At 37.8% G+C, this 16,179-nt stretch overlaps 1 protein-coding gene across 4 annotated transcripts in view; it reads right to left on the bottom strand.

The window, feature by feature from the left end:
• Positions 1-16,179, bottom strand: part of ARHGAP24 (Rho GTPase activating protein 24) — a 566,219-nt gene that overhangs the window by 69,252 nt on the left and 480,788 nt on the right. For all 4 annotated transcript variants that reach the window (XM_040237263.1, XM_040237267.1, XM_040237265.1 and 1 more), the window contains one exon: positions 2,821-2,943. In XM_040237263.1, the coding sequence (XP_040093197.1) occupies positions 2,821-2,943 (123 nt within the window). The remainder of the gene's footprint in view (positions 1-2,820; positions 2,944-16,179) is intronic.

The raw sequence follows: 16,179 nt of genomic DNA, 5'->3' as shown, positions 1-16,179 counted from the left end.
AGTAGAACCCATATATATATATATATATCAGCTTCAGGACATTCACTCCCACATAGAGTGTTCAGCTCACACCCAGGGCCGGGCAGCTAGGCAGCAGCTTTTGAGCTCAGACACCTATGTGTGAACACATTTTTCAGCACCTGAGTCCCAGTTCATCCCACTGGGAGCAGTCCAGGCTCGGCTAGAGCCCCGGAAAAGAGAGACCCTCACCAGCAAGACTGGAGGGCCAGGGCAGCCGGGCCTGGGCAGTGTGCTTAGGAAACAGCTCCTTGTTAGCTGCTGCCCTCGGCTTCTCCCTGTCCCCAGCTCTCAGCAATTCACAGAACTCTGCCTCCTATCCTTCCTTCCACCTGTCATCTTTGCTTCTGAAATAAGAATCATTTGTGTAACACCAATACCTACCTAAAGAAAGACATGCATTATGTGGTTGTAATCAAACCTGATGCTTTCAGATGACCTACTTATATATATATATATGATAAAGGAATTCTCAGCCACATAAATGTATTGTTTATTGCCCAAATTTATAATATTTCTTTAAAAATAAATCAGTAAGTATAGAGGAGCCATATTAATACAAACACTTGAAACAAGATTTTTGGTGACATTTGCAACCTTCTATCAGGAGTTTGGTTCTACATGCTGTAATAACTTTAGAAAATTCTGACATTAAGATGAGTCACAAAAGATTTCTTGCAAATTGAATGAGTAAGAGCTTGGTGTGCAATCTCTTAACACTTTTCAATTAAACAAAGAGGGCAAGAGAAGATTTATTCTTCAGACTATTCTTTCTATTCTAAGTGCTCTATGTTAAAATAGATCCCTTTAAAAGTAAATTTGAATCGAGCATTTGCAAAATTTCTGGAGCATATCCCATAGGATAAAGAATGTAAACCAATCAACTACTAGAATTCCAGGTTCATAAATTCGAAGATTAATACTCAAGAACCAAGAGCATTTGTGATACCCCTGTGCTGACAGGACTTCTTGTAGCCACTGATTTGGTGAAGTAAACTGGATCTCATTCTTTTTCCTTAAGAAAAGGACAGATGGAAGAGGAGGAAAGGGAGAAAGTAACACACTTGATGGAAATAATCCCCCAACAAAAGTACCATTTTCCACAGATATTAAGAATCTTCCTGAACTCAGGAGCCCCAGAAATCTGATAATGGAGGGGAGAGGAATGTCTTTAGAAACAACACAAACTTGAAAATACATATCCTTAGTATTCCCCATAAAGCCTTGACCCTGAAGGTAACAGCACACGTATCTCTCATGAATAATCATGAAGACCCCTCTGCTAAGGCACCAGGATGGAGGCCCACCAGCCTCTTCAAACATTTCAAAGTCACTTATTAGCCATTTTAGTATATGAATAGGGTGACCATACAAATTGCCATCCAAACTAGGACACCATGAGAGCGAGAGATAGCACTATCAATAATTAGCCTGGGACAACAGTTGTAAACCACACTGTTACCAGGCAAACTGGGATGAATGGTCAGCCTCTCCCTTTCCCACATCATGCTAAAGGACCAACAATTTTCAGACATGTACCACCGCTTTCATAAAATATCAACACATCTTCCATGAATCTTCACTATTTTAACTTTAACCTAACTTTTCAACTTTTTAAACTAAATTTTTGAAGTTATTTTAAAATATAATGAGGTTAGTCATTAAGAAGCATCTGATATGTTAAGGGAAAAACATTTCACATATGAATTCAGGGTGCTGACAATACACAAAAGAGAATATAAAATAAATACAAAAGTTGCAGTTGCTTTATTAAATATGCATTTGATTTATGCCATCTATTTAACTACATCAACATAAAATAATTAGGTTTTACAGTCTTAGAAATACATGTTAGTTACAGATGAATATTTTGGGGTCCTTATTTATTTGGTTCCATTTACTGAATTTTCTCTTGAAATATGTTTTTCTGTTTATATCATTTTATCTTATAATACTTGACAGAAAAGATCACATCTTTTATCCTTCCTTCCCCCTTTTAGCTCTGTTCATAGCACCATATACCTTATTCTTCAAATATGTATTCTTTACACTGCATAAATAAGATTTTTTTTTAGAAAAAATACATTATCCAATCCACAAATGCTTTCCTGATTTCAAAGATTTTTTTTAAACTCTGTTAATTAGCAGATTCTCATTCAATGCTTTGCCACTTCTATTTGATACCACCGAGCATCTGGGGGCTGAAATCTCACCCAAAACTAACAGTCAAAATGGTTTTTGTCCTGTATCTACATGCTGTTAACTAATCCACATTTATGGTATCAGGGTCATATATATTGTTAGTACAATATAAAAAGGAACAATCTAAAATAAAAGAAAAATATTATATCTTTTTATAATTCAAAGTATTCATGAAAGAAATTTGGTTACTAATGATATTTGATCCAAATTCCCAGGTTGTGCTGGTGGTAGAGAGCCTGCCTGCCAATGCAGAAGACATAAGAGACGTGGGTTCAATCCCTGGGCTGGGATGATCCCCTGGAGTAGGAAAGGGCACCCCACTCCAATATTCTTGCCCAGAGAATCCCATGGACAGAGGAACCTGGTGGACTATAGTCCATGGGGTTGCAAAAGAGTCGGACACCACTGAAGCTACTCAGCACACACACGCAAGCATCTAGAAGTTACTTAGAGATGTGTCTAAAACTAAATAAGTAGTTTACTACTTAGTTTAACATTCATTCATGTGAAAATAGGAGTTGATAGTGACACTGGCTTGGGGAAAGGATGAACAGGTTTGGCCAACCTTCCTGTTTTTCCATGATTTTAAAATATACTCACCTCCTCCAAACGGTCCCCAGATGACTCGGCGGATGGACTTGACCCAGTCTTCCATATCATTCTGGGTGCTCGCCATAAGGAGATAGCTCTCATGATTGGCTGTCATTCGATCTCGATCGCCTCCTGTAAAAAGACAGGAACAGTTACACATGAGTGTGTGCTCAGCCAAAGTTTCCTCATCAGCTGCCTCCGATGAATCCCTGAAACATAAACTGTACCTAATGCAGCTAGCACTAGGTTCTACCCAATGAATTGAAAATATTTACCATGGTTTCAGCATGGGGAAAAAAAAAGAATCTGCTTAAAAGGGAAAGGCTCTTATGTTTCCAAGAGAAAGCCAGCAAACAAATGTCATTCCCCAAACAAAGCCTAGCTTTTTGTCCTAGCAACAGCCCATAGGCCTGCATTAACTCATAATCCAGTCTATTCACACTGCACTGCTGAATAAGGAAAAATAGCAAAAGCAAAATGAAAGATGGAGAAGTGGTCCACAGAGCCTGAGCTTTCATTCCAAGCAAGAACTGAACCATCTACCTTTGCTCGGCACACACAGGGAGGCCACCAGGACATCATGGTTGAGAACAAGAGTCCCAGGAGAGGGAAAGAGCCACATGTGAAAATCTGACCCAGAGGTTTCGCCTCTATTTTTCTGTGCTGGAAAGGGGAGCCTCTTCTCCTTGATCACACTTTCAGGGGGACAAACAAAAGAAGACAGAAGCCTGGCCAGTCACAATGGCCAAATCAACATCCCAAATGGCCCTCCCACCTAAGAGTGAGCTTTAGGAAACCTCAGCAGTTAACTGCTTGCTTGTTGTTGTTCAGGTGCTAAGTTGTGTCTGACTCTTTGCAATCCCATGAACTGCAGCATGTCAGGCTTTCCTGTCCTTCAGTATCTCCCGGAGTTTGCTCAAACTCATGTCTACTGAGTTGGTGATGCCCTTCAACCATCTCATCCTCTTTGCCCCCTTTTCTTTCTGCCTTCAATCTTTCCCAGCATCAGGGTTTTTCCAGTGAGTTGGCTCTTTGCATCAGGTGGTCAAAGAATAGCTTCATTTTCAGCATCAGTCCTTCCAATGACTACTCAGGGTTGCTTTCCTTTAGGACTGACTGGTTGGATCTCCTTGCAGTCCAAGGGACCCTCAAGAGTCTTCTCCAAACCACAGTTCCAAAGCATCAATTCTTGGGCTCTCAGCCTTCTTTATGGTCCAATTCTCACATCCGTACATAACTGCTTGTTGGTTTCTCTTATTTCCTCCTCCCCCTCCCAGAAAGACAACACATACACTTTGAAACCTGTATAATCTCTGAAATCAATCTTGAAATGCTAGTGGTCTCTGAAACATTTTTATGCTTAAAGGAGTATTTCTGAAAACAAGTATCTGAGACTGAACTGCTTCACTCTCTTTTCTCATGACCAGCATTGTTCACAGAAGGAATAATTAACAAATTGGATCACTAAATACTTAATTCTGAATTCTGATAATATGTCAGTATTATTCGATTTCTAAGGTGCTCAAACTATCTGTGCACAATTTAATTTTCACGAGGTGCTGGAAAGGTGTAGCCTTGGTTTGGATGAATTCATACCCAGTGTTATATTTGTTTAAGACATTGTTGTCATTTGTTTGTAAGTGATCAGAGCAGATAGCAACTGTTTTAATTCACAGCCCTTTAGTTCTGAGAGCTGGCTATCACACCTTGCAACTGAAGGAGCTCAAAAACCGCTCCTTTATGAGGAGCTTGAGGCTCCAATTTACAAGTCCCATCACTCCCTATCTTGCACATCCAGCCTCATTTGCAAAGCTCTGAAAACTCTAGAATTTGAGTTTGTGTTCTCTGAATTTTATACAAATGTCCTAGGTTGAGAAATATGACGTTTCTAGCATGATGCAAGTTAACAGAACAGGTGAGAGGTTAGAGAAATGAAATAACTTTAAGCCAATCAGTAGAAATGCCAGCACTGGTGTTTTACAATTGAATTAGGGGGTGGGGGGGGCGGTGAGGGACAACATCCAATCAGTTTCCTAAAGTTTTTAAATCTCTTGAATAAACAAGAGGAGCCTTTTCACTTTGAAGAGAACAGCTCACTATTAGGGAAACAATGACCCTCTTACACTTCTAGGTCTATCCTAGGTCAATCCTCACTTTGAGTTACTTGTACCTGAAAATGTATAGGTTCAGGATATCAGAGAAAACTCTGCTGAAACCGCAGTTATATTTTCTGTTAGCAGTGTATCTTCTGGGAAATCACATAACTTCTGGAAACTCAGTATTTTTAGTCATGCTTTAGAAATAATAGTCTTTAATAAATTTTTTTGTGAATCAAATGAAACAAAGTTAAAATACTAGTACTGTTAGGCTGAAAGAGAAATTCTGAAAATATTCATTCATTCTCATCTAACTGCCTCCTGTATCTACAAATGCAACAGACATAGTACATCTAATCTGTCCTCAGAGATACACAAGTTGAGCATGCTACTAAGGGCTTAGGAACAATTAGTCAATAATACACATACACAGGAGGCTTTTTTTCAGAAGGCTGTCTTTCTTTGACACATAACAATGTACATTAAAATTGTATACGTAGGAAAATTTGCTAAGTCACTTCAGTCGTGCCTGACTCTTTGTGACCCCATGGACTGTAGCCCGCCAGGCTCCTCTGCCCATGGGCTTCTCCAAGCAAGAATACTGGAGTGGGTTGTCAAGCCCTTCTCCAGGGGATCTTCCCTGTAGGAAAGTTTACCGCACATTAATATGCATATGCATGACTGTGTGACATAAATAGTGGAAAGAACAAAAGAAAGAGATGCTTCATTTGGCATGGCATAGTACTAAAACTTTATTCTGTATCTGATCCACTTATAAAAAACATTACCATATTGAAATCAAGATATTTTAATTATTGTCTTTGCCTGGAGGATGCTTAGCAATTCAGACAGCAATATCCTGCTGTGTCACTCCCAACCCTGGCAGAGACAGTCCTAGTAATGAGAGTGAGCAAAAGCCACTGGAGTGTGTTTCTGCCTGAAAACAGGGAAATAAAAGAGAATGATAAGCACTACAGACCATTATCCCCTGACTTTTCATTTGATTCTCTATCTCTGCCAATGATATTGTGTGTCTGACCCTGAATCTCATTTTGACTGTCAATCACAAATATAAAATCCCACCTGTGAATTTCACCCATGGATATAGATCTTGATTCTTCAGTTGAATTAGCAGAAGAGGGGGAAGAAGATTTAGAAAGACTTTTCTCTATGGGTCTCAGTGGAAATAAAAGACTCATTGCTAAGAACGTGATTAAAACAATTGGAGACATTTATATAGATATGAACTAAATTCTCTGCACTAAAGGTATGTGATTTCTAACTGGAGAAGCCATCTGTTCCTAATTCATGATCCTTCAGTTCTGAGAGTATTGTGTTCTGAGAGTATTGTGTTCTGAGAGTACACAGTTCTGGTACGGTGCCTTGCAATTGCAGGGGCTCAAAGACAATTTATTAAATGTATGATTTGATAAATGAATAAGCTCATTGTTGACTTTCAAGGATTTGGATCAAGTTTCACTCTTAATGTTCCATTTAACTATTTAACCTAAAATTCTTTCAAAAGGTGAAATTTTAAAATGCAGCCTTAAGATGTAACTATCACCAGAGTGATAGTATTATAATCATCTTCAATCCATGTATATGTGTATATATATGGACATATATTATAATATAACCAGTGTACATTTTCCATTCGTAAACTCTGCTTGAACATAAATATTTATACAGTGCTATTTTTATTTTTTAAAACTACCTTTTAGATATTAACTTGGGTTGGTAGCAATGCTTTGGTGCTAGTGTTAACACTTCAAGCATTTGATTTTAAATTAACCAAGTAGGTCACATAATTCAATTTTACTTGTTTATATGTAATTGAAAGTATGTGTATATTTCATTGGGATCTTCTGAATATTTGCATTTAATATGAAGTTTTTCCTTCCCCAAAATAAAATAAATTCTCCAAAATAAAATAATTGGCATGATTAACTTTTGCAAAAATTAAAACGTAGATTAAGAAAAGCCTAATGAACTTAATAGATTAAGAAAAAGCTTAATGTAAAATTCAAGTGTGTGTGTGTGTGTGTGTGTGAATCGCTCAGTCACGTGCAACTCTTTGTGACCCCATGGACTGTAGCCCACCAGACTCCTCTGGGATTTTTTCCAGGCAAGAATACTGGAGTGGGCTGCCAATTCCTCCTCCAACGGATCTTCCCTACCCAGAGAGAGAACCCACATCTCCTATGTCTCTTGTAGTACAGGTGGATTCTTTACCCCTGAGCCATGGGGGAAGTCCAAAGTAGATGTACAGTTATTCAATAAATAAATACAAATCTGTACTACATGGAAACTTCAGCCCCTCTTATAATGACAAAATAATAATTTAAAAGATAATACTTTTGATGAAAACCTCTGTGAAGAGGTTAAGAGAAATATTGGGAATGGTATACTGAGATATATATGCTCACTGTTGATAGGAATATGGGTAATATTCCTTATGATGAAATCACTAAAATAAGATTTTGAAGAATATTTATTAATATGAACTTTTAATACATAAGAGAATGTACAAATTATATATATACACATATGATATCTCTATTTTCATATAGATAGAAAGCCAGATAAATAAGATACTAGATTGAAATACACAATAATTTTAATGATGATTATCTGTGAATGCTAGGATTGGAAAAATTTTGCTCTCTCTTCTGTACTGTAATACAGAAAATACAGTACTTCTCTGTATTTTCTAGATGTTCAGCCATGTGTTATTTTATAATATATATATTACTTCAGATGTTCTACTATGTATTATTTTATCATCAGAAATAAATTGTTGCAAAGAAGAAATGATGGGAATTGTATGCTCATGAAAGCATTAATCAGCAAAAATTCCAGGTGAGCTGGAAGGTAATTATGACTAACTTCATTCAGTGCTGCTTAAAATTGTTCAATTTTGAATGTTCAGAATTCTCAGTAGATTATTTACCTGTAACCTCTTTCCCTCTCTCCGAAAATACATCCCTGAGTACATTCCCAAGAGAGGATTTGGGACCGCAGATCAGCATTGCTCAAAGTATAGGCTGCATCATGTAACTAGGACTTTCTCAGTAAAATAGACTGCTACTTTTCTTAAAGACAATATTTAAAGAAATATTTCACCGAATTTATTGTGTGGAAATTTCCAAAAGCAGTCACCAAAGTAGGTTATTTTCCCTTGGAGAATTAACTGTAAATTGTTAAAATTATGAACTTGAAAAGCAAAACGATCAGAAGTGAAATATTTTATGTGTATCAGCTCAAGTAAACAAACTTTTAAAGATACACAGTGAACTACTTTGTGTTTAAACTTTAAAACAACTTGCTCAAGGGAAACATTTCGGTTCAGTTTCCAAGCAGAGTTCATGGTACAGACCTGAGGACATTTCACTGAACACCTCTGATACTGTTAATAATTTCAAGGGCAAAATGTTTCCTCATTCCCAATTACAGATCAGTTTAGACTGAGACCTAGTGTACTACCAATTTAATTAGAGCTTACAGAAAATATTTTAAGTGTTTCAAGTAGGGTTATTAATTTTTACACATATGACTCCAAGGTCTTAATTTTTTAAGCATTATTTTCTTCAACACTCAGTCTGAGTCTTCAGTAGTAGTAGAACTCTAATGATAAATTGCAAGATAAAAAGTAAATTATGAAGCACATCAGTGGAAAGTTACTGAAATAGAAAAACATTTCTTCCCTTTTATAGAGAATGACATTTGGAAAACAACCAGTATCCTGTGAACTACAAGCAACAAATTGTAGGTTTCTATGGATACAATCATCTCAATAAATAACAACAAAAAATAATAAAATAGCATGTAATTTACAAAATAAGGCCAGAGAACAAATTGGACTCACATTCAATATCCTTTTTATTTTTTCATGTGTATTAGAGAGACATTGTTCTCTGAAAATTAAGAGTTTTGGTATGCGTTACTAATCATAATTTTTACAAGTATTTTTTCCTCCAAGGTTAATTTCAAAAATATCAGAGTGGCAAAATTTCAATGCATTTTGTCAACAGAAACTTTACATTAATCTTTAATGAGATCTTCAAAATGTTAATACGCTTAAACAAGAAAATGAGAATTACTCAAAGGCCGAAGGCTGTACCATCACTCTGTTTGTAGTCTGCTGCCAGGACACAGCAAACACATTACTAAATGTCTTACATTATAATAAAATTAATGTGACATTTTAATTTCATGACTACTTTATAATACTGTTTTACATATTTCTTATACTCCTTACTAGATCATATTCTCTTTGGAAGAAGGAATCATCCTATCACTTATAGCTACATTATGTGTAAGCCGAAAATAGCTGTAAATGCACACTTATTAACCAACTATGATTGGTATTTATTATTTATGGTACATTTCTGAATTTTTCTAATAATATTTATAAATGATTTATTTCAAGAGTCTGTCTATACTTGGCTAGTTGTTGTTGTTCAGTCATAAAGTCTTGTCTGACTTTTTGCAGCCCCACAGACTGCAGCACACCAGGCCTCCCTGTCCTTCACTATCTCCTGGAATTTGCTCAAATTCATGTTCGTTGAGTCTGTGATGATATCTAACCATCTCATCCTCTGTCATCCCCTTTTCCTTTTTGCCTTCAATCTTTCCCAGCATTAAGGTCTTTCCCAGTGAGTTGGTTCTTTGCATCAGGTGGCCAAAGTATTGGAGCTTCAGCTTCAGCATCAGTCCTTCCAGTGAATATTCAGGGTTGATTTTCTTCAGGATTGACTGGTTTGATCTCCTTGCTGTCCAAGGGACTCTCAAGTGTCTGTCTTCAGCACATTTCTAAAGTATCAGTTCTTCAGCATTCAGCCTTCTTTATGGCCCAACTCTCACATCCATACATGACTACTGGAAAAACCATAGCTTTGACTAGATGGACCTTTGTCAGTAAGGTGATATCTCTGCTTTTTAATATGCTGTCTAGGTTTGTCATAGTTTTCCTTCCAAGGAGTAAGCATCTTTAATTTCATGGCTGCAATCACCATCTGCAGTGACTTTGCAGCCCAAGAAAATAAAATCTGTCATCGCTGACACTTTTTCCCTTTCTATTTGCCGTGAGGTGATGGGACCAGCTGCCATGGTCCTAGTTTTGTTTTCTTTTTAAATGTCGAGTTTTAACCCAGCTGTTTCACTCTCCTCTTTCACCTTCATCAAGAGGTTCTTTAGTTCCTTTTTGCTTTCTGTCATTAGGGTGGTGTCATCTATATATCTGAGGTTATTGATATCTCTCCCTGCAATCTTGATTCCGGTTTGTGATTCATCCAGCCTGGCATTTTGTATGATGTACTCTGCATATAAATTAAATAAGCAGGGTGATAATATATAGCCTTGACCTACTCCTTTCCCAATTTGGAACCAGTTTGTTGTCCCATGTCTAGTTCTAACTATTGCTTCTTGACCTTCATGCAGGTTTCTCAGGAGGCAGGTAAGTTGGTCTGGTATTCCCATCTCTTTAAGAATTTTCCAGTTTGTTGGGCAGATACACAGTCAAAGGCTTTAGCATAGTCAATGAAGCAGAAGTAGCTATTTTCCTGAAATTCCCTTGCTTTCTCTATGATCCAATGGATGTTGCAATTTGATCTCTGGTTCCTCTGCCTTTTATAAATCCAAAGTGTACATCTGGGAGTTCTTGATTTACGTACTGTTGAAGCCAAGTTTGAAAGATTTTGAGCATAAACTTACTTGCATGTAAAATGAGTGCAATTGTCCAGTAGTTTGAAATTCTGTGACATTGCCCTTCTTTGGGACTGGAATGAAAACTGAACTTTGCCAGTCCTGTGGCCACTGCTGGGTCTTCTAAATTTGCTGACATATTGAATACAACACTTTAACAACATCATCTTTTAGGATTTTAAACAACTAGCCTGGAATTCCATCACCTGCTAGCTTTGTTTGTAGTAATGTTTCCTAAGGCATACTTGACTTCACACTCCAGGATGTTTGGCTCTAGGAGTGATCACACCATCATGGTTATCCAGCTACAGATATAGAAAGCATTGACCTAAAAATTATATACCGTACAAATGATTTCTGATTACCTTTCTACAGGCTTTACTCTAAGAAATGTCCAAATATGTGACTATCAGAGCAAAAGTGATGCCTGGATCAAATTGCAAAGACAGATATGTGCTTATGAAGAAGTACTGAAAAGTGGTTAAGAGTTAAGACAGAGAAACCGGATTCAAGTTCAAATTACTCACTGACTAGCTATGAGATTCCCCCAGCTTTAACTGAGGGTGAGGAGTTCCTGCTTCTTAGCATTATTGTGAATTAATCAGATAAGTAATACCACAAAATATGTTGTATAGTGCTTGGAACATAGAATACCCTGCTGTTGTAACTGCCATGTATCATTGCATGCCTGCTTAGTCATGTTTGACTCTTTGTAACTCTATGGACTGTAGCCTGCTAGACTCCTCTATCCATGGGATTTCCCAGCAAGAATACTGGAGTGGTTCTCCAGGGGATCTTCCCTGATCCCGGATTTGAACCTGCATCTCTTATGTCTCTTGCACTGGCCGGCAGATTCTTTACCAACTGCACTACCTGGGAACCCCCACTGCCATGTAAAATTCAAACAAAATTTTTTGATAAATTAATTAAATATTTATAATTTGAATCCTTTAAAATGCAGGAAAGCAGCTTACTTTTGAAAAGTATACAGATATTCTTACTAAAGCTATGTCAAAGCTATGGTGTTTTCAGTAGTCATGTATGGATCTGAGAGCTGGACAATAAAAAAGGCTGAGCGCCGAAGAACTGATGCCTTCGAAATGTGGTGTTGGAGAAGACTATTGAGAGTTCCTTGGACAGCAAAGAGATCAAATCAGTCAATCTTAAAGGAAACCAACCCTGAATATTTATTGGAAGGACTGATGCTGAAGCTGAAGCTCCAGTATTTTGGCCACCTGATGAGAAGAACTGACTTATTGGAAAAAAAAACCCTTATGAGGGAAAGACTGAAGGCAGGAAAAGAAGGGGATGACAGAGGATGAGATGGCTCGATGGCATCACCGACTCAGTGGACATGAGTTTGAGCAGACTCTGGGAGATGGTGAAGGACAGAGAAGCCTGGCATGCTTCAGTCAAGGGGAAATAAATGGCAACCCACTCCCAGCAAGAGTACTGGAGTGGGTTGCCATTTATTTCCCCAGGGAATCTTCCCAACCCAGGGATCGAACCCTGGTCTCCCGCACTGCAGGCAGACGCTTTACTGTCTAAGCCACCAGGGAAAGCCACCACTATACTTAAGGAAAGTCCTTTTATAAGAAAGTAACCATTGATTTACCTTTTAGGAAAATGTTAATTTTCATATTGGTCATGTTTTAAAAGTACAATTGTGATACATTTACTTTCAAATGATTAATTAAAATTTTAAAAACTTAAATAGACATAGTTCATATTTCCTCTAATTTTCCACATTTCTTGGACTCATTCTTTCAAAAACCTACTATTTGTGCTGAGTACATTAACTGTAAAAAGTGATACAATTTTTTACATTTTGGGTAGCTATTTTCCAGATTGCATTGAGAAGTCAATAGAAGCTCAATTTAAATCCAACAATATATTTTGACTCACTTATGTCAAAGATTCAGGATCTAGTCACTTTCTTCACAGTATCTAATTAAATTCTGATGATGAAAATTTCTGAGAAATTAAAGTAGAACATTTCTTTGGAAGAACCAAAATATGTAGACATTTGCCTTTTAATTTAGCTTGGCTTACTTTGGGAGATCAGTGAATTAAAAATCTTATCTGATTGACATAGAAGGCAGGCAACACACCAAGAATAAATGACATGTATATTCGGATCAGAGTTACTCTGACAGTGGTGATACAGATGGGAGTTACAAATGAAAGCAAGTCCTGATGCAATAATCTACAAGTCGTAGCAAATGAAATGCCATTCACAGTTTAAAAAGCAAAGCAGAGAGGTTTTGCCTTGAATGAATCTAAAATGAAAAGTGTTCTTCAATTGGGAGGTCCCTTAACAGTATAATTGATGACTTTAATATTGGGGAATATTGAGAAATTTTGGAGAAATGTTTTGGAGTTATATTGAATTTTATATTCCATATGAACATAACAATAAACTTTTTATTGCAGCATTTCTCAAAGTGTAATGAAACTCGTATCCATCCAGGAGAATAATAGGAAACAACTGAGAACTTGTTAGACATGCAAATACTTGGTCCCAAGCCCAACTGAATGAGAAACAGTGGTGGGACCCAGTAACCTGTGTTTCAAGGTGCTTGCCAGAAGATTTTGATGCACCATAAAGTTTAAAGAAATCAACCATGAATATTCATTGGAAGGACTGATACTGAAGCTGAAGATCCAGTACTTTGGCCACCTGATGCAAAAAGCCGACTCATTGGAAAAGACCCTGATGCTGGGAAAGATGGAAAGCAAAAGAGGAAGGAGGCAGCAGAGGATGAGAAGGTTAGATAGCATTACCAACTCAATGGACAAGAGTTTGAGCAAACTCCAGGTGATAGTGGAGGACAGGGGAGCCTGGAGTGCTGCACTCCATGGGGTTGCAAAGAGCCGGACATGACTTAGTGACTGAACAACAAGAGAATTTGTTATAACAGGCAGAACGTATAATTTTAGAATTGACGCGTTTCAACTGCATTCATCGTATTAGCTTGCATCCACGTCTTATTCTTTCATTGACAGCCATTAAGCCAGAAAGTGTTAAGCTTTAAAGCTATGAATCATATAACTTATCTAATTGCTTATTTGCATTGTAAATGATTAACACTCTGCAACTAGTTTTGCAAGGACCTGTCATTCAAGTTGGAATTACTAAGTCTATCAAATTTGTGGGCCTCATGCATTAAAGATACTATGCTTTTATCAGAGTAAACATTAGAACATTTATTTTTGCACTTGAATATAGATTCATTATACCTCTTTCTTTGGTTCTCAGCGTCTGAAGAATGAAACAGAACATTGAATCTGGGGAGACATACCATTTTTGAAAATCTAGATTAGAAACTTGAAAAAATTAGAAAAATCCTCTCATCTTGTTGTTTAGTCACTCAGTTGTGTCTGACTCTTTTGTGACCCCATGGACTGTTGCTCACCAGGCTCCTCTGTCCATGGGATTCTCCAGGCAAGAATACTGGAGTGGGTGACCATTTCCTCCTCCAGGGGATCTTCCTGATCCAGGGATTCAACTCATATCTCTGTATCTCCTCCACTGCAGGCAGATTCTTCACTGCTGAGCCATTGGGTAAGCACTGCCCCCCACCCCCAAATCCTCTCATATCCTACTGCTTTTATCATTTTTGAATAGGGCAAAAATGCAGGATGAATAATATTATGACAATTTCAAGTTAAATTACCTTTATCTCCTGATTTTACTTGGTTTCTACAACTACCCTGAGAAATGAAACAGACCATTCATTCATTTATTCAATTAATATTGATCGAGCACCTGTACTGTGTCACTCTTCTGAGGATATAGCAGGAGACAAAACAAAGGCTGGAGTTCATGGGAAAGACCTGGACTGAAGATACAGATTTGGAAGTCATCAACATGATAATATAAAAAGACATAGAACTGGATGAGGTCCCCAGGGAATACTGTAGCTAGACTAGAGCAAAAAAGTTCAAGTGAGCTCCAACTTTTAGAGATTAAGAAAAGGAATCAGATTGAGATGATGGGAAGAGAAACAAGAGAGGCTGAGTAAAGAAAGTGATCAGGTGAGTCAAATGTTATCTAGGGCATTCAAGAAGATGAGGAGTTAAGTATAGACCACTAAATTAGGGGAAGCAGAGGTCATAGATTAGACAGCATGGAGCTTATCGGTGACCGTGAAAGATCAACTAGGCCAACAAAAATAAAATCATCATTGAAATGTGTTCATCAGATCATGTAAGAAATTGACATGTACAAAGTGCTATATTTAAAATTGATAACCAGAGAATTCTCTGGTTGTCCAGTGGTCAGGACTCCGGGCTTTCATTGCCAAGAAGCTGGGTTGAGTCTTTGATCAGGGAAATAAGATCCCATAATACAGTGGTATGTCCATAAATAAATAAATAAAAATGAGGAAACCAACAAGGACTTACTGTATGGCAGCACAGAGCACTGTGCTCAGTATTCTGAAATAACCTAAATGTGAAAAGAATTTGAAAAAGAAAGTCCAGGTGATGCAGTGGTAAAGAACCTGCCTGTCAGTGCAGGAGACACAAGAGACATGGGTTTGATTCTTGAGTCAGGAAGACCTTCTGGAGAAGGAAATGGCAATAAACCCCAGTATTCTTGCCTGGAGAATTCCATGGACACAGGAGCCTCGTGGGCTACAGTCCACTAGAGTCACAAAGATTCGGACATGACTGAGGGACTAACACTATGGAAGAGAGAAAACAGAAATGGCCAATATAAACAAGTCTTCTAGGCATTTTAATGTATAGAGGAACAGAGAAATAGGGGTGGTGATGTGAGCAGGAGAGTTGTGAGGATTAAAGGGATTTAAAAGGAGAAATATTTCAGAATATTATATTCTTACTGGAATTATTCACTGGAGAGGGAAAATTGATGATGTAACAGAGAAGAGGTTTAAAGACTTATCTGTATTTCTTTAAAGCTGAGTTCAAAATTTCTCATCATCTCTATGACAAACTCTAGGTCCATCCACATCTCTACAAATCCCAATTTCATTCCTTTTAATGGCTGAATAACACTCTGTTGTGTATTATGTACCACACTGTCTTTATCCACTCGTCTGTCCATGGACATTTGGTTGCTTTCATGTCCTGGCTATTGTAAACAGTGCTGCAATGAACACTGGGGTGCTTGTGTCCTTCTGAATTATGGTTTTCTCAGAGTGTATGCCCAGTAGTGGGACTGCTGGGTCATATGATAGTTCTGTGTTTTAGTTTCCTAGGGAATTTCCATACTCTTCTCCATAGTGGCTGTATAGAGTGAAATAAGTCAGAAAGAGAAAAATAAATGATATATTAATGCACACACATGGAATCTAGAAAAATGGTACAGATGAACCTAATTGCAGGGCAGGAATAGAGATGCAGATGTAGACAACAGAGGTGTAGACATGGAGGTGGGAGGAGGAGGGCTGAGTTGGGGATTGGGCCTGACATATATACACTACCATGTGTGAAATAGCTAACCAATGGGAACCTGCTCACAGCACAGGGAGCTCAGCGCGGGGCTCTGTGCTGACCTCGAGGGTGGGATGGGGTTGGGGGGTGGTGGGAAGGTGGTCCAAGA

The sequence above is a fragment of the Oryx dammah genome, unplaced genomic scaffold (assembly GCF_014754425.2).
Source record: "Oryx dammah isolate SB20612 unplaced genomic scaffold, SCBI_Odam_1.1 HiC_scaffold_3, whole genome shotgun sequence".
Classification (NCBI taxonomy): Eukaryota; Metazoa; Chordata; class Mammalia; order Artiodactyla; family Bovidae; genus Oryx; species Oryx dammah.
Note: the sequence above shows the minus strand (reverse complement) of the source record. Positions and strands in the feature narration are given on the sequence as shown.